At 40.6% G+C, this 14,193-nt stretch overlaps 1 protein-coding gene across 7 annotated transcripts in view; it reads right to left on the reverse strand.

Moving 5' to 3' along the window:
* The window catches only part of ERBB4 (erb-b2 receptor tyrosine kinase 4), a 606,677-nt gene that overhangs the window by 27,082 nt on the left and 565,402 nt on the right, over window positions 1-14,193 (reverse strand). For all 7 annotated transcript variants that reach the window (XM_057412359.1, XM_057412357.1, XM_057412354.1 and 4 more), the window contains 2 exons: window positions 4,724-4,879; window positions 2,026-2,101 (listed from right to left, as the gene is read on the reverse strand). In XM_057412359.1, coding sequence (XP_057268342.1) covers window positions 2,026-2,101; window positions 4,724-4,879 — 232 coding nt within the window. The remainder of the gene's footprint in view (window positions 1-2,025; window positions 2,102-4,723; window positions 4,880-14,193) is intronic.

Below are 14,193 nucleotides of genomic sequence, written 5' to 3' on the forward strand. Positions count from 1 at the left end.
GTTCTGGACTGCAATCTCTTCTTCATTAAGAGTGCCTGTAAAAACACTGAAGTTTGGTCTCCCATTTAAAAAGATCAAGAAAATGGTGAAACAGCAATTCATGTTAATCTTCAAAAACAAATTCACTCATTTTTATTGGTGTAACGAGCAGCACAATAGATCTGAGGCACAAGAGGAAGGTCCAAGACAAATAAATGGTGGCAAAGTAAATGGATGCAATAACAAAAGAATGCATTGTGCTCTTTTATCATATCGAAAGGGAAAATGAAGGGCTGATGTACTCTATTATTTTTAGGGCAAAAAAGTGCAGATGTTCTCTAACTTAGAGCATCAATTTCCCACAGTGGTACAGCACTGAGTAACATTATGTCATTGTCTTTGCCTTGTAAGTCATCCAGAGCCACTTGTATTACTTTTTTCCTTAAATCACTTGGTGGATTTGAGTTATGATAGTGCTGTGCTACAAAGCCCGGTTTCTCTTTTTGAATAGCCATATGATTTCTTTTGTCATCAGAGCTGGAAATAAAGATAATATATCGTAAGTAACAGAATCTGTCCGCAAACAAAATCTTAATTATTGAAAATACTGCTCTCAGACCAGTTTCTTTAAATTCTATTTTTATTGCAAAGGTCATTTTAAACACACCTCCAGATTAGTAACTGTATTTTGCCAGCTGTCATGCTAATCTGAAAGGTGATGGGCAAAATTACCATATATATATAAACCATATATTTATTTCACCCTCATTCATCTCTTTGTTGATATTCATAGAATCATAGAATCATTTAGGTTGGTAAAGAACTTTGAGAGCATTGAGTCCAACCATTAACTCAGCACTGCCAAATCCACCACTAAACCATGTCCTCAAGTGCCACATCTACGTATCTTTTAAATACCTCCAGGGATGGGGACTCAGCTACTTCCCTGGGCAAAAGTGCTGTGCCTGCACACCAGTATAATATAACATAGATATGCAGTAACTATAACTTGTTTTGGTCTTCTCCTTTCTGATTACAGGTGTTCCGGGCTTCTCACATTTCAAATGAATTTCATAAAGGGAAGGGTATTTTTTTTTCCTAAGTGATATAGGGGATATAGAATTTGAGGAGAAAGAGTAGCTTTATAAGATTGATTTAATTCTCATCTATTTTTCTCAGCTGAAGAGAAGGCAGCTAACCAGTCACAGCAAACAGTGTCTTTTGCTGCTACCCACAGGTAAAAGTGAGTAATGAATAGAATTGTACACCTTCTTGTTTAAAAATTATATGGCAACAGTAAATGCAAATAGGAGTCTATAGCCCTAGATACTGCTAAGAAATTCCACTTATAAAGGTATACAAGAGTTATTAGTAATATCTACACTGGATAAACAGGCAGACAGCCCAGCAGATGTGGCACAACAGCTTGTCTAGATAACAATTACCAATGTTAAATGAACATCTCCTTTCTCAAATGTGACTTGATTTTTAGGGTGTGTGGAGTCCACATGAGCTGACCTATCTAACCAATTCCAGGTTATCTGTGAAATTGAATGGATGCTTGTTTTAGTTAGCTTGGAATCACCTTCTTTTCTCTCTCTTGCTGTATTTGCTCTGTATTATGACAAATTCCTTTTTATCTGACTGTAGGTACAGAAAGTCCCATAAGCCTGAATATGTTTTTTTGACATTCATGGCTTTTAGAGTTGAGATTTTCAAAGGACTGCTGAGAATTATGACCTGCAGCTGTATTTTTATGAATCTGTGGCTGAGCTGAAAGAGGCCTTCTTCTGTCATAATAATCAGCCAAAATGCTACCAGGCCAGACCTTATGGCAGTCATCCCAGCAGGGACATCACATTTTAGTGAGCAGAGGAGTAATGCAGGAGACAACTATTGCTGTTTAGAGTTACACATTAAAAACCAAACCAAACCCAAATACACTGGAATTAACTCCCCTAGGAAAAGAGGCTATCTTTAACACAGTAACACAACTTGGTATAATGCTTTACAAGAGACCGTTTTTTTAATCACATGAAGATTTACCATAACTCCAAACATCACTCTGATGGGTAAACTTCCTGTAGTGTATGCACTCCAGAGCCATCCATTTAATTGGCATCTATGGAAAGACAAGAGAAATGTAATCTTTAAAATACAATAGTAAAACAATACAGAGAGATCCTGTATGTAGACTTCCTTCCTGCTTCTTTTTTCAAGCTGAAAGAAAAGCAGCACTATCCAGCAGAGGAAATGGCTGTTCCTGCCCTCTAGAATGGGGCTTTGCCTCATAAAACATACAGAGAGGAGAAACACAAACCAGTTATCCACAGAACTTCTTATACCACCCAAAATTTACTGATTCAGATGTAGTGGAACAACTCACTTTTTCATCATACCTGTGTAAAGATGGGACCAACACAAAAATTACATCTAATTCCTCTAAATCTGAAGAGCAGCAGAGAAAGTGGAACACAGAAGCTCTTTTGCCTCAGCACTTTGCAAACCCAGACACTGTTATCTCAATTGCTCTCTAATGAGGCTAGTTAATAATGCAGCATTCATAATACTTTTCAGTCCATGTAATCATCATCAGGGTAAACAGGCAATGGGGAGAGTTTACAGTGCTTCATTTCTAACTCCTAATATTCGTTAGGAACTCAGCCCTCCCAGTTCTCCATGTCATTACTGCAGCAAGTGAAGTTGCTCGTGTAAGAAGTCCCAAGTTAGCCTCTGGCTATGAATCACCCATGGGAGGAGCTCATCTCTTCTGACAGAGAAGTGTGTGCAGGCAAACACAAAGCTAGGTTTGGCATAAAGGTCTGCCCTTTTGAGTTTGTGTTAAAATGAGATTCATGATGTTTCCTATTCCTGAGCTGTGCCTGTGAGGAACAGTCTTGCAGTCCATTAATTTCTAATGGACAGAAACTTGACAGATTTTTACCTGACGTGGACTTGTACAGGTTGCCTCTAATTTAGAACTACGGAAAATGTACTGTAATAAACCAAAGAGATACGTAAGTGCACGCATAATCTGAACAGATGGTGGGTGTAAAAGCAGAGGATGTGTCTTCATTCAAACCTCTATGAAAATACCTTCCATGAAGTTGACTAATGAACATAACCTATACAGTTCTGGCAAAAATAGCATTCTTTAATAAAGTTTGGCTTAGCATTTGCAAAGACAGTTCATCCTCCTCCACTAAACTCTGCAGAAGTATATCGCTTTGATTGCCATTAAATTCAACTGGGTCATTCCAAATGTGAACAACTGCTGAAGAAGCAAAGCTGCATCATTCATCATGGAATAACTCAGATTGGAAGTGATCTTAGGAGGTCTTTGGTCCAACCTCAGGCTTACAGCAGGCTCAACTACAAGATCAGATGGAGTTACTCAGGATTTTAGCCAGACTGCACTTGAAAACCTCCAAGGATGGAAACTACACCGCCTCTGTGGGCAACCTGATCAACCACTTTATTATCCCACGGTGAAAAAGCTTTTCCTTTTATCCAATCTGAATCTGCCTTAGCGTGCTCTCAATACAACTTGAAGATGCAAACACTGTCTGGATTTCTCTGAACTGGCAAGTGATACATCTGACATGTAGATCCTGCTCCAGAACCCCCAGCATAGTGACTGGCCTCACAAGTCCAAGACAACACCTAACAGCTGGTTTGCAAGGACCTTACTGGGGAAGAAATGGGAAACAGCAGTAACTCTTTTCATGCTCTTCACCTCATAGACTGAAATGCCAATGTAATCCATGCAATAACATGTCCCATCCAGGGCAGCAGCCACACAAAGGCAGCAGCCCATCCAGGAGGAAAGCACACACTGGCAGCAGCTGTTTGTCCTAGCCAAGGGCAGAAGTCAGCACAGAAAAACACAGACAGCAAGCAGCCATAAAGGAAACTGAACATGTAGGAAAGGAGTGACAGGAGAGGCAGAATCCCTTGGGATTTTATGACAGGTTGAAATGGGGAATTTCAAGACATTAAAGGATCTGCCAGCAGCAGTATGTACTTACAGCCTTTACTTACAGCCTTTGGAATTCTAAAATGCATTAATCTGAAGGCATTAGAAATGAGGTGAGGCACTATATGGATGTTGTGCAGTGTGCTCAAAAGCAATATGGGAAAATGCCTGGTTTCAAAATTATCCTCAACCTAGCTTTTTAGTGACCTGGCATTCAGCTTGGTATTGGAGACGTGGATGAAAGAAATAGCATACATAGGCTTTTCCAATGTGATAGAAGAGGTTGCTCTTTGCTGAGCATAAGTAAACTCTCATATGCTACAAATACAGGCACATTATGTGGCCTTAGTTTTTGTATTCTGGAAAACTAGTTGCCTGGGAAATGGGACTGCAAGTTACTGAGGTCCATACTGACCAGAGAAAGGGGCTTGGCAGGAATGCCCCAGAACATCTGTCACTCATTGAACTGACTTCAGAAGTCTTCAAAGCAAGAATGAAAATGGAGCATATGAACAAAACCTAATTTTGAGTGTTAAAACTGCTCAGACAATTATATTTTGGCACCTGGAGAAGCTTACTGAGCAAAAAAAGAGCAGCTTTTATATGTGCTGTCACAACACAGTTGTTCTAGCAGACTGGCTTTGCTAAGTCACTGACAGACTTTCTTACACAGATAATAGTCCTGTAGGTATACACTGCCCTAAAGAGTAATTTCAGGAGGTTTGTCATAGTGTGATACATTTACTTCCAAACATATTCAGTACTCACCTTCCCTCCATCAGCATTGTACTCCTTTTCATCCCCTTCCAAAAGTCTGGCCAAGCCGAAGTCAGTGATCTTCACATGGTTTGGTGATTTTACCAAGACATTACGAGCTGCCAAGTCACGATGGACAAGTCTCCTCTCTTCCAGGTACATCATTCCCTGAAGGGAATAATCTTAATGAGTCTTACATGATTTTTTCAGAACTCCTTTTCACTAGTGACATGTAAAACGTCTGGTTCCCCTACTAGTATTCACAATAAGATAATGGCCTAGAGGACTTGCTCTGAGCAGGAGATGGGATTAGAAGCACTCAGGTTTCTTCCAGTGTGAATGACTGTAAGATTCTATGGTAATTGCCCAAGGGAAAAAAGCAACAAAACCCCATGTAGATATCTGCTTTGCACCAGCAAGTTTAAAATCTGGAAATGTGAGACAAAGAAGAGAAATATGACTGCCTTTATTTTCCAGACAGGAAATCTTAAGACCATAAAAAATACTCAGTTTAGGCAGAGCTCCATAGAAATTAGGCCAGACTGAGAAACAATCCTAGCTCTTCTACATTCCAGGCAAGTGTCTACAATTCAAAATGAGTTTTCTTATCCACCTCCAAATGTTTTTAAGCTGGACACAGATTTTCACTACCTTCAGTGGATTAGAAGGAAAACACTTCTTTATTCCAAGTTCTGCAACCCACTAGCCTTTTCACTCCTTTAAAGTTTTGCATGTAGTGTTATAATAAGACATTGGATCAATGGCCATTTTTTTTTCATAAGCATATATATTCTGTTAGAAGTACTTCTGTTAACAAGCCCATCCAGCAGCCTTTAAAGATAAAGTAACACATACTCAAACTGCCTGGGCTTAACCTTATTCTTACTCTGATGAGAGCCTAACCATTAGTATGGAAGTTTACATGATGCCTTGTGACACTGAGATGAACACCAAAGCTTGCACTTATTAATTATATGACACACGAAGGATAGTCAGGCAGGGTTACAAGCCTACAATTTCATTAAAAGGCATTTATGACATTAACCATCATTGTAAGAACCTACAGATGAAATTACACACTTGATAATTACCCTTAAGGTAATATGTTACCTCTGTATATTATAGATGGTAATTTTTTAAAAGTCATTGCTGAATACTGAAGAGATCATATTATCCCATAACACAGATGATAATTTGGGGAGTCACAGAGAGTGATTAAATAACCAGATTACTTAGTCTCATGGGCTGGATTTTATCCCCTTTCACAGCATAAGAAGCTCGCATGTACCTATGCCCATACATACCAGGACAGTGCATATGGGTAAGACACCACTCATAGTCACTGGGATGGAATGTAGTCCTTTCTTGATAGAAAGTGGATATCTTTACAAAAAGCATCAAGGGGAGCTCTGAACTGCTATGGCTTTTAGGTGAAAAAAATCAGTGCAAAAACTGCCAAAAAAGTTTGAAAATCTGTGGGAGAACATTTGGCATAAGCACTAGTTCACTGTTAATGTGGTAGGCTTTGCTTCAGCCAACATGAAGGTGGTTTGAAAGGGGACAGCGGGACTCTTTTGCATAAAGCAAATGAAATTCTTTGTTAAAAACACTGCTAATTGAAGCAAACACACCCTCCTGCCAATTGCAAATCAATACTTGTAGCTGTAGAATATCAAAACTGTTAAAGTCTTTGAAAGCATTTTACTTTTTACATCAAATTAAAACCTGTAGAAAAAGGACAAATAAGTCTCATAGCTCAAACAATTGTGAGTCACACAACAAACGCACCGTGAAATCAGAGGCACCATGACTTAGCACAACAAGTGCCATCTGAAGAAATCAAACCAGAAAAAGACAACACAGTCAATAGCAATGACACCGTGTAATGGATATAAAACAACCACAACAATCACCCTGTAAAATTCAGACACATTAGGAATTCATATAAATCCTGTTTCACATCTCTAACACTGAAGCATAACCAGAAAGGTCTTCAAGGCAGTGTTAACACTGCTCTGAGAAATAGGCGGACTACAGCAATCTTCCAGTCTCATGTCCCTCCCTTTCACTTGGGGGTCTTGCAGTGAGTCTACTGAGGTATCTGCAGGTAGGTGCCAAACAACCTGTCTGGACATGGCTCAGAAAGCTGCTTGAGAGAGCACCATGCCCATCCTGTACTGGGCTGAACAGTGTGTGCAGGCATGCAGTCTTTGCAGCCTTTGTGAAGCAGCCTCTGGCCCACAATCATGCATCCAGATTTGCTGATCTTCAAGTGATTCTAATCTTAAGGGTGGCTTCAGGGTGTCCTTTAAATACACCACACAGTCATTTCTCACACATTTAAAATGATACTGGGTCTTTAGAATCATAGAGTAGTTAGGGTTGAAAAGGACCTTAAGGTCATCTAGTTCCAACCCCCCTGCCATGGGCAGGGACACTTTACACTAAATCGTATCACCCAAGGTCTCATCCAACCTGGTCTTGAACACTGCCAGGGATGGAGCATTCACAACCTCCCTAGGCAACCTGTTCCACTGCCTCACCAACCTAACAGGAAAGAATTTCCTTCTTATATCCAACCTAAACTTCCCCTGTTTAAGTTTTAACCCGTTACCCCTTGTCCTATCACTACAGTCCCTAATGAAGAGTCCCTCCCCAGCATCCCTGTAGGCCCCCTTCAGATACTGGAAGGCTGCTATGAGGTCTCCATGCAGCCTTCTCTTCTCCAGGCTGAACAGCCCCAACTTCCTCAGCCTATCTTCATACAGGAGGTGCTTCAGTCCCCTGATCATCCTCGTGGCCTCCTCTGGACTTGTTCCAACAGTTCCATGTCCTTTTTATGTTGAGGACACCAGAACTGCACACAATACTCCAGGTGAGGTCTCACGAGAGCAGAGTAGAAGAGCAGGATCACCTCCTTTGCATTTTCTGAAAGTGCTGCCCTTGAAGTCAAGCCTGCAGTCATGTGCAAACAGATAGGCACCCTTGTGCTTCCCTCAAACACTTCTCTCCTGCAGTTGACAAACTCTTCTTCCACCTTCCATTGCATTAACCACCTCTCTTCAGTCTTTCATCTTTCACTGCAGAAGAGCTCCTCCCCAAATAAAAGGTGTCAAGGTGCTGCTGACACTTCCTTTCTGCTTAGCTTAGGAAATAATCCCAAATTTTTAGAATGAACAGTACATCATAGATTTAACTTCCAATATCCTTGGTCAAAATTCTCAATACATCAGAATGAGGGAAGAGAAAAGAAAGGTCCAAATCTGTAAATAGATCTTTGTGGGCAGAATCTGATGAGGACAGAAGAAACCAGAGGATTTGATGGGGGAATTTTGTTAGTATCAGAATACATTAGGCCTAAATAAAATCATTGGTTTTAATAGATTAATTTCCACCTATCAGCTCTAAAATGATACTAAGATATTACAGTATTATTGGGGCAGAAATGAAGAACTAGAATTTCTGTCTCATTAAAATCAAAACAGATGACCTATACCAAGGCTTTAGCCTTCTGTCTTTAGCTAATGATAGCAGGAATGGATGGCAATGGGTCCAGAAACATCCTTTACTGAAAGAGTTAAACAATCAAACCCTTAGTTGTGCCTCTTTGGTCTTATTTACCTTCTATACATATTTAATTTCCAAGCATTTTTTAAGCATGTAGGCTAACACTGCAGGATGTTTTGCTGTTTATTCTACTCATTCGTTTCCATTCATTTACATCATGTGTTATTATTTAATATAATTTTAATAAGACTAAATTTTATTCAATCTAACCTCATATTCTTAAGAACTAGAAAGAGTAATCACCAACCTGAATACTGCTCCTAACCAATACCACAGCTGGTTTTCTTTTCCATCCAGAAAGGGCAGAAATAGCTGTCTGTGTACTGCTGTACTTACAGTTTACTTCACCTCTGTCAAACAAGTTTCTTGGGGCTTTTTCTCACCTGCATTATCTGCAAAGCTAGAAACAACCTGTGCAGGGTTTACAGCTACAAAACCCTCTGCAGGACCATGACGTGCAGGAATGTAAATCCTCTTTGGAATAGACAGTGTAAACATGTTCCATTTTCCTGATACCATATCAACAAGTTTTAAAGGTGGATGGTGGAAGTATAAGAGAAAAGGCATATATATGTGTAAATAAATGAGATAATACAAACAGAATAAAACCAGTCTAAAAATGAGAATTCTACACTAGTCACTACAGCAGCACTGTCTAAACATATCCTATGCTAAGAATCATCATTTGAAGGCATTTTTGAACGTAGCAGGTAAAGTGCTCTATGTTCATCTCCAATCTTTTTAAATGACACAGAAGAACGATAACAAAAAAACCCACAGCCCTCTGCATTACACAGCTGGTGCCATCAGCATCCAACAGGCCCACAATCAAATACCAACAAGGCAATTCATGAGAGTTACAAGATAAAACTACAAGTGACCCTAGACTGTGACAATGGAAAAAGATCTGTTTGTAAAAACTAAACTTGAAAGCCCAATCCAAAAGACACTATGCTGTGCTATTTGCGGTGTGATCTGTGAGGCTTGGGAAATGAAGTGCCCCTCAGGAATTCTCCAAGTTGGAGCTATGCAGATGCCATATAATTATCAAAGTATAAAATGGACAGGCAGCAAGAAACTCCATACTTTAGTATATGCATTAGAACAACCACAACAGGGTGAGACTTTCATGCTGAAACCACCAGGAGGAAAAAGTTCAACATTAAGCCATTAATGACCAGTTGTCGCATTATCTCTGAGCCCAGATTCATCTCACAGGAATACAAGAATCAGGCATGACCTACCTGTCACTGACACTTCCTCATCATAGTCACGACAGAGGTCTCCTCACAGAGAATGTCATTAGAAATGCAGTTACTGCTAGAATCCCTTAGCATAACATCACTCAGAATCAGTGCCTAATACTATTAAGAAGTCAAACAGCCACTGCAAACAGCCAGAACACAGATCAGTTGAGGAAATGCCTTTGGAACTTCAGAATGAGTAAGGAATACCATTTTATCTTTCACAACTGTGCCTTATAGCACAAGTCATTGTACCTGCGCTATATGGAGCTTTACTTAGACATACATAGCAGTAAAACTGCCTGTAGCCTGGATCCTTTCTACTCGCGTGATATGAAACTGTGACCATGTAAATTCTCCTTTCAGAAGCAGACACAGATGCCCTTTGCCAGGCTTCAACTAGTGTTAAAGGTCTTTTATTCTTGCCTACACAATTACTAAGCTGACCTGCCCACATGTTTATATGTTTCACACAATGCTTGCAACAGCACCAAGGAACCTAATAGCAATGCTGAGGGTAGAATAATAAGCCAAGATGTCTTTTTCCAAAGAGGGGAGGTGAACAGGAAAGATGTAAATGGCCACAAGGAGCTTAACACCAGGAAAAATTTCCTGCCTGTCACTTCTCAGCCTTGACAGTTTTCTATGTAATAGCCAGGGTGAAAAGAAAATCAGCAGTTCCACTTAGCTGAGGTGAATCCTGCTCTCAGCCCATCAATTTACTCTCAGAGCTGGCTTAAAAATAACAGAGAACAAAAATTACCTCGTTGAATTGACTAAGTTAGTCATTAAGAGCTATAAAAGAACAAAGTCCTTCCAAATTTTATTACGGAGTGTTTGTGAAGTCTCTGGGACTGTGGACAGACAGATTCGGTACGGTCAGTTCAGGCACAGTCAGGTAGGCTCATGCCTCATCATGAGATAACATGTGCTGGCAACAAGATGAAGTGAAACAGCAGAAAGGAGATTTGGTGTCAAAAAATCCATGGGAGGAGAGAAGACAGTGAGATGGGACAACTTTCTGATCCTTCCAAGCACTGAATTGCAGCAGAAAGTATCAAATTAGGTTCATAAAGTATTAGGACTTTCAGAGCTGCAGACATCTAAAGGTGGGCTGGGGGTGGAAATAAAAAAACAGATTCTTTAGAAAAGCAAAATGAAGCTTTTCTGGAAAGTTGTAGGTTTGTCCCCTGAGATCTCCTGCCTTTAAGACATGGTCATAATTCGCTGTTTTGTTACTTTACTACCAGTGATATTTTCTGCTTTTGTTATTTGTCTCCCAGTTCCTGAAGGCAGCTTCTGAGCACAGCCTCCATTTGTACAGCTCAGAGTGTAAGAGTTGCATTCACATTACTGGACTTTTCAGAGTCCCACCTCCCCACTGAGGTGTTTGTTTCATAGATGGTAGCCGTCATTCCGGAATGCCCAACTCTTGGAATTGCATGAGCCTTGTCTGAAAGCTCTTTCCATTAGGTGCCTGTGCCTTATTCCCAGGAAAAAAAAAAGGTATTTATTACTCAGGACAGAATTTAAGCAGGTATGCAAGTCATTACATCTAAAGTCCTTTTGGGATAATTACCAGAGGTGAACTGCAGTGTGTTGAGTCACTAACTTAAGTATCTACATACGTCTTTGCACGATGCAAGATATCATTTTGTCAAGGAATCCATGTTAAAAAGAAAGCACAAAAACCTTCACCTGCCCCAGCAGAGAGGAGATAATCCTCTTTTTTTTCAGTGTAACTTTTTGCTATATTCTATAATAAACGTTATCTCCCTAAACAGAGGGAATGCTGATATTATCCCATGCAGAAATGAAGAGCAGCCTGACTTCCACCCACCAAAGCCAGCACACACGGCAGACTCATCAAACAGGTATGAGAAGGAAGAAAATTTCAAGTCCAACTCAAATCTCACAGACATTAATCTCCAGCCTTGGAGACTGCCCTCTTTTCATCCTAATAACTTGAGGCTAGCTTAATAACAGGAATCACTACAGAAAGCCTCAAATGATCATCTTTTCCCCCACTTACCCTATAGAAAAAGTGTAATTTCACCTGGGGCTAAATATGCTTTCAAGGAAAACGCAGTGCCCTTTGTTGTCAGGAGCAACCAGAATCACCTAAGCAGCTGTTACTCCAGAGATAGCTGTGGGAGGGAAAAACTGACACTGCTCTGAAATACACTGACTCAGCTGCAGAGGTGTGATTTGTTATGTGGGTCTGCTTGGGAGCTGGGACTGGAGGTCATCTGCACAGCTGAGGGAAAGTGAAGGATGCTAACAGTGCAAAGCTGCCAGACTGAGCTGGGGACTCACACCTTGTGCTATGTACCACGTGAGCTGCCAAGGCTGTCTGAAAATGTCCAGAGCTCTGCAGCTCCAGTAAAGCTGACAAGGGAGACTCATTTCTGCATCCAGGACTGTGGTACAACCCCCGACATTTAGGAGTTAATTTCCCATTTATATGGGGTAAGTTAATACCTCTCTCTTTGGTAAAGGGTAGACAAGGGAAAGCTTATGTGATAGCAATATATTTCTTCCCATCTACTATTCCTTTGACTAAGCACGTTCTCACTTATGCTCCCCCACTCCAAAACCTGATTTACAGCCTTGCTGAGCTATGGCCCAAGACATAAAATTAAAAAGATGCTAAGGCGTAACAGGTCAACACAAAGTCAGAAAGCAAAAGGGAAGGGAAAAAGCCTATGAAGAGGTAAAGTTCAGATGAGAAAACACAGGTTACTCCAAAGTGACAAAGTGATTCATAAAGGAAGAAAGAGTAGAAAGACATGAGAGGATAAGCAAGTTCATAAGCTTATGATATTTCAAGACTTGACTGGACTGAGTAGACATTTTGATGGGTCCAGACCCACTGTAATCCTAAATTAGAATCTTCTAACCTCTAAAAAGCACAGAACTCTCTGGCTCAAGATTCTGAGGTTGCGGTGTCCTTAAAATTAAGCTCTCTATCTTGGGTGGGTGTTGAAGCTCCTCAGGCACCACCAGAAGGAGAGTTTGCTCCACTGTCATCATCAAACATGTCCTTTGTCTGAAATCCTGGGACAAGTATGACTTGTCTACCTGGTTCCCTCAAATTATGCAGCTAGCTAGATTAGACAGTGCTGAACATAAAGAGTTTGTGAAGCACTGTATGTTCTTCTGATGGTAGATGTTACACACACATATTAAGTAGCATAAGCAATGAGATGCAAACCAGGTATTTCAATACTGCCCATACTGTATGTGCCTCCAAGTTCTGGTCCCACATACAGTCACATCTGTGCAGCTGCTACATGGGCTGTTTAGGACAGGAGAAAAATTCAGTTTATTCCTAAACAGGACATTCCTGAGGGATCTCCATTTTGCAATTAACTCAAGACTACTGCCACAGTGCTTCCTGAAGACAGCTGGGTGCAGGTAGGTACTCTCCTTTGCCATATTTAGTGCCTTTAATAGGCAAACTGGCTTATATTGGTTGTGTTACCACTTCAGTTAGGCCAAGTGTCCCAGTGATATGTGGACAGACTCCATAACTCATTAAAGTTGTAAAGTAGGTATGCTTTTATTCAGTGCTGAGGCGCATGGGGGAATCACTCCTCCAAAAGCATGCGCACCTTTTCGTTGCCACTCAGTTTGTTTATATTACATATAATGAATACATAAACACAAGATTACTTCACGCTTAATACATATGCAAAACCTATTCCCGTCTAGTATTATAATTAGTTTTCTGGCATTCATCCCATTGATGCGCTTGCGCAGTGCCTCCTGGTGGTGGTCGTTAGGGGTTCGTGAGGATGAAGGCCTGTAGTTCCTCTTCATCACCACAAGTAACCTCTTGCTTTCACGCAGACTCAGTAGGCTTTCAGCTCCTCTCCAAACCTCAGGTTTGGTACAAGCTGGTTTTATGTATCTTAAAGCAGAAACTTGCCAAGTTTGCAAATTTTGTTACTCTGGCTATCTTTTGTTCCTTTTCTTTCTATGGATACTATTTAAATAAGAATGTCTTAAATGTTAAGTTATGAATCTTATCTACTACAATTCTGCCTAGCAGCTGTAACTCCTACAATTCTGCTTTACCATTCTAGCAACTTTGACTCCTATGGTTCTGCTTCACCAAGCACAATGACTGCTTAAGCAAGCAGGCACAATGTTAACCCTTTATTCCCAGGTATCACCAGCTTCCTGGGCTGTATGGACATAGGCTACATTAATCTCCTGCAGTACCTTCTCTCTACTCCCAAAATGCTCAAAAGGACAAGGACTTTCTCCTATAATCCCTGAAGAAAATCACAACTCAGCTTACAGTACTCTGCCCAAAGAGGTGAGAGACATAATAAATATATCACCAGTAAGGACACTGTAACCTGAGTAGACAGAGCTTTGCAGTTCCTCTCATACCCTCACTAGGCCAACACAGATGCTACGCACAAATATACATTGCAGCAGAAACACACCAAGAGACTTTCTGACCCTCTGATTACTGCACAGGATCAAGAGCTGTAATAGGATAAACTTTAGTGAAGTCAGGGACTTGTGGTTAAACAGTCATCCCCAACACTCTCATAAAGTATTTAGCATCTGATGCCTCCCTGCTAGTTCTACAGTATCTACTTCTCACAAGGGTTTCTGAAGGTCAGTGTGCAAATCAGGTGTTTTCAAGAGACTGTC

The sequence above is a fragment of the Pezoporus wallicus genome, unplaced genomic scaffold (assembly GCF_028554395.1).
Source record: "Pezoporus wallicus isolate ANWC-B61680 ecotype Strahan unplaced genomic scaffold, APGP_CSIRO_Pwel_v1 contig_6566, whole genome shotgun sequence".
Classification (NCBI taxonomy): Eukaryota; Metazoa; Chordata; class Aves; order Psittaciformes; family Psittacidae; genus Pezoporus; species Pezoporus wallicus.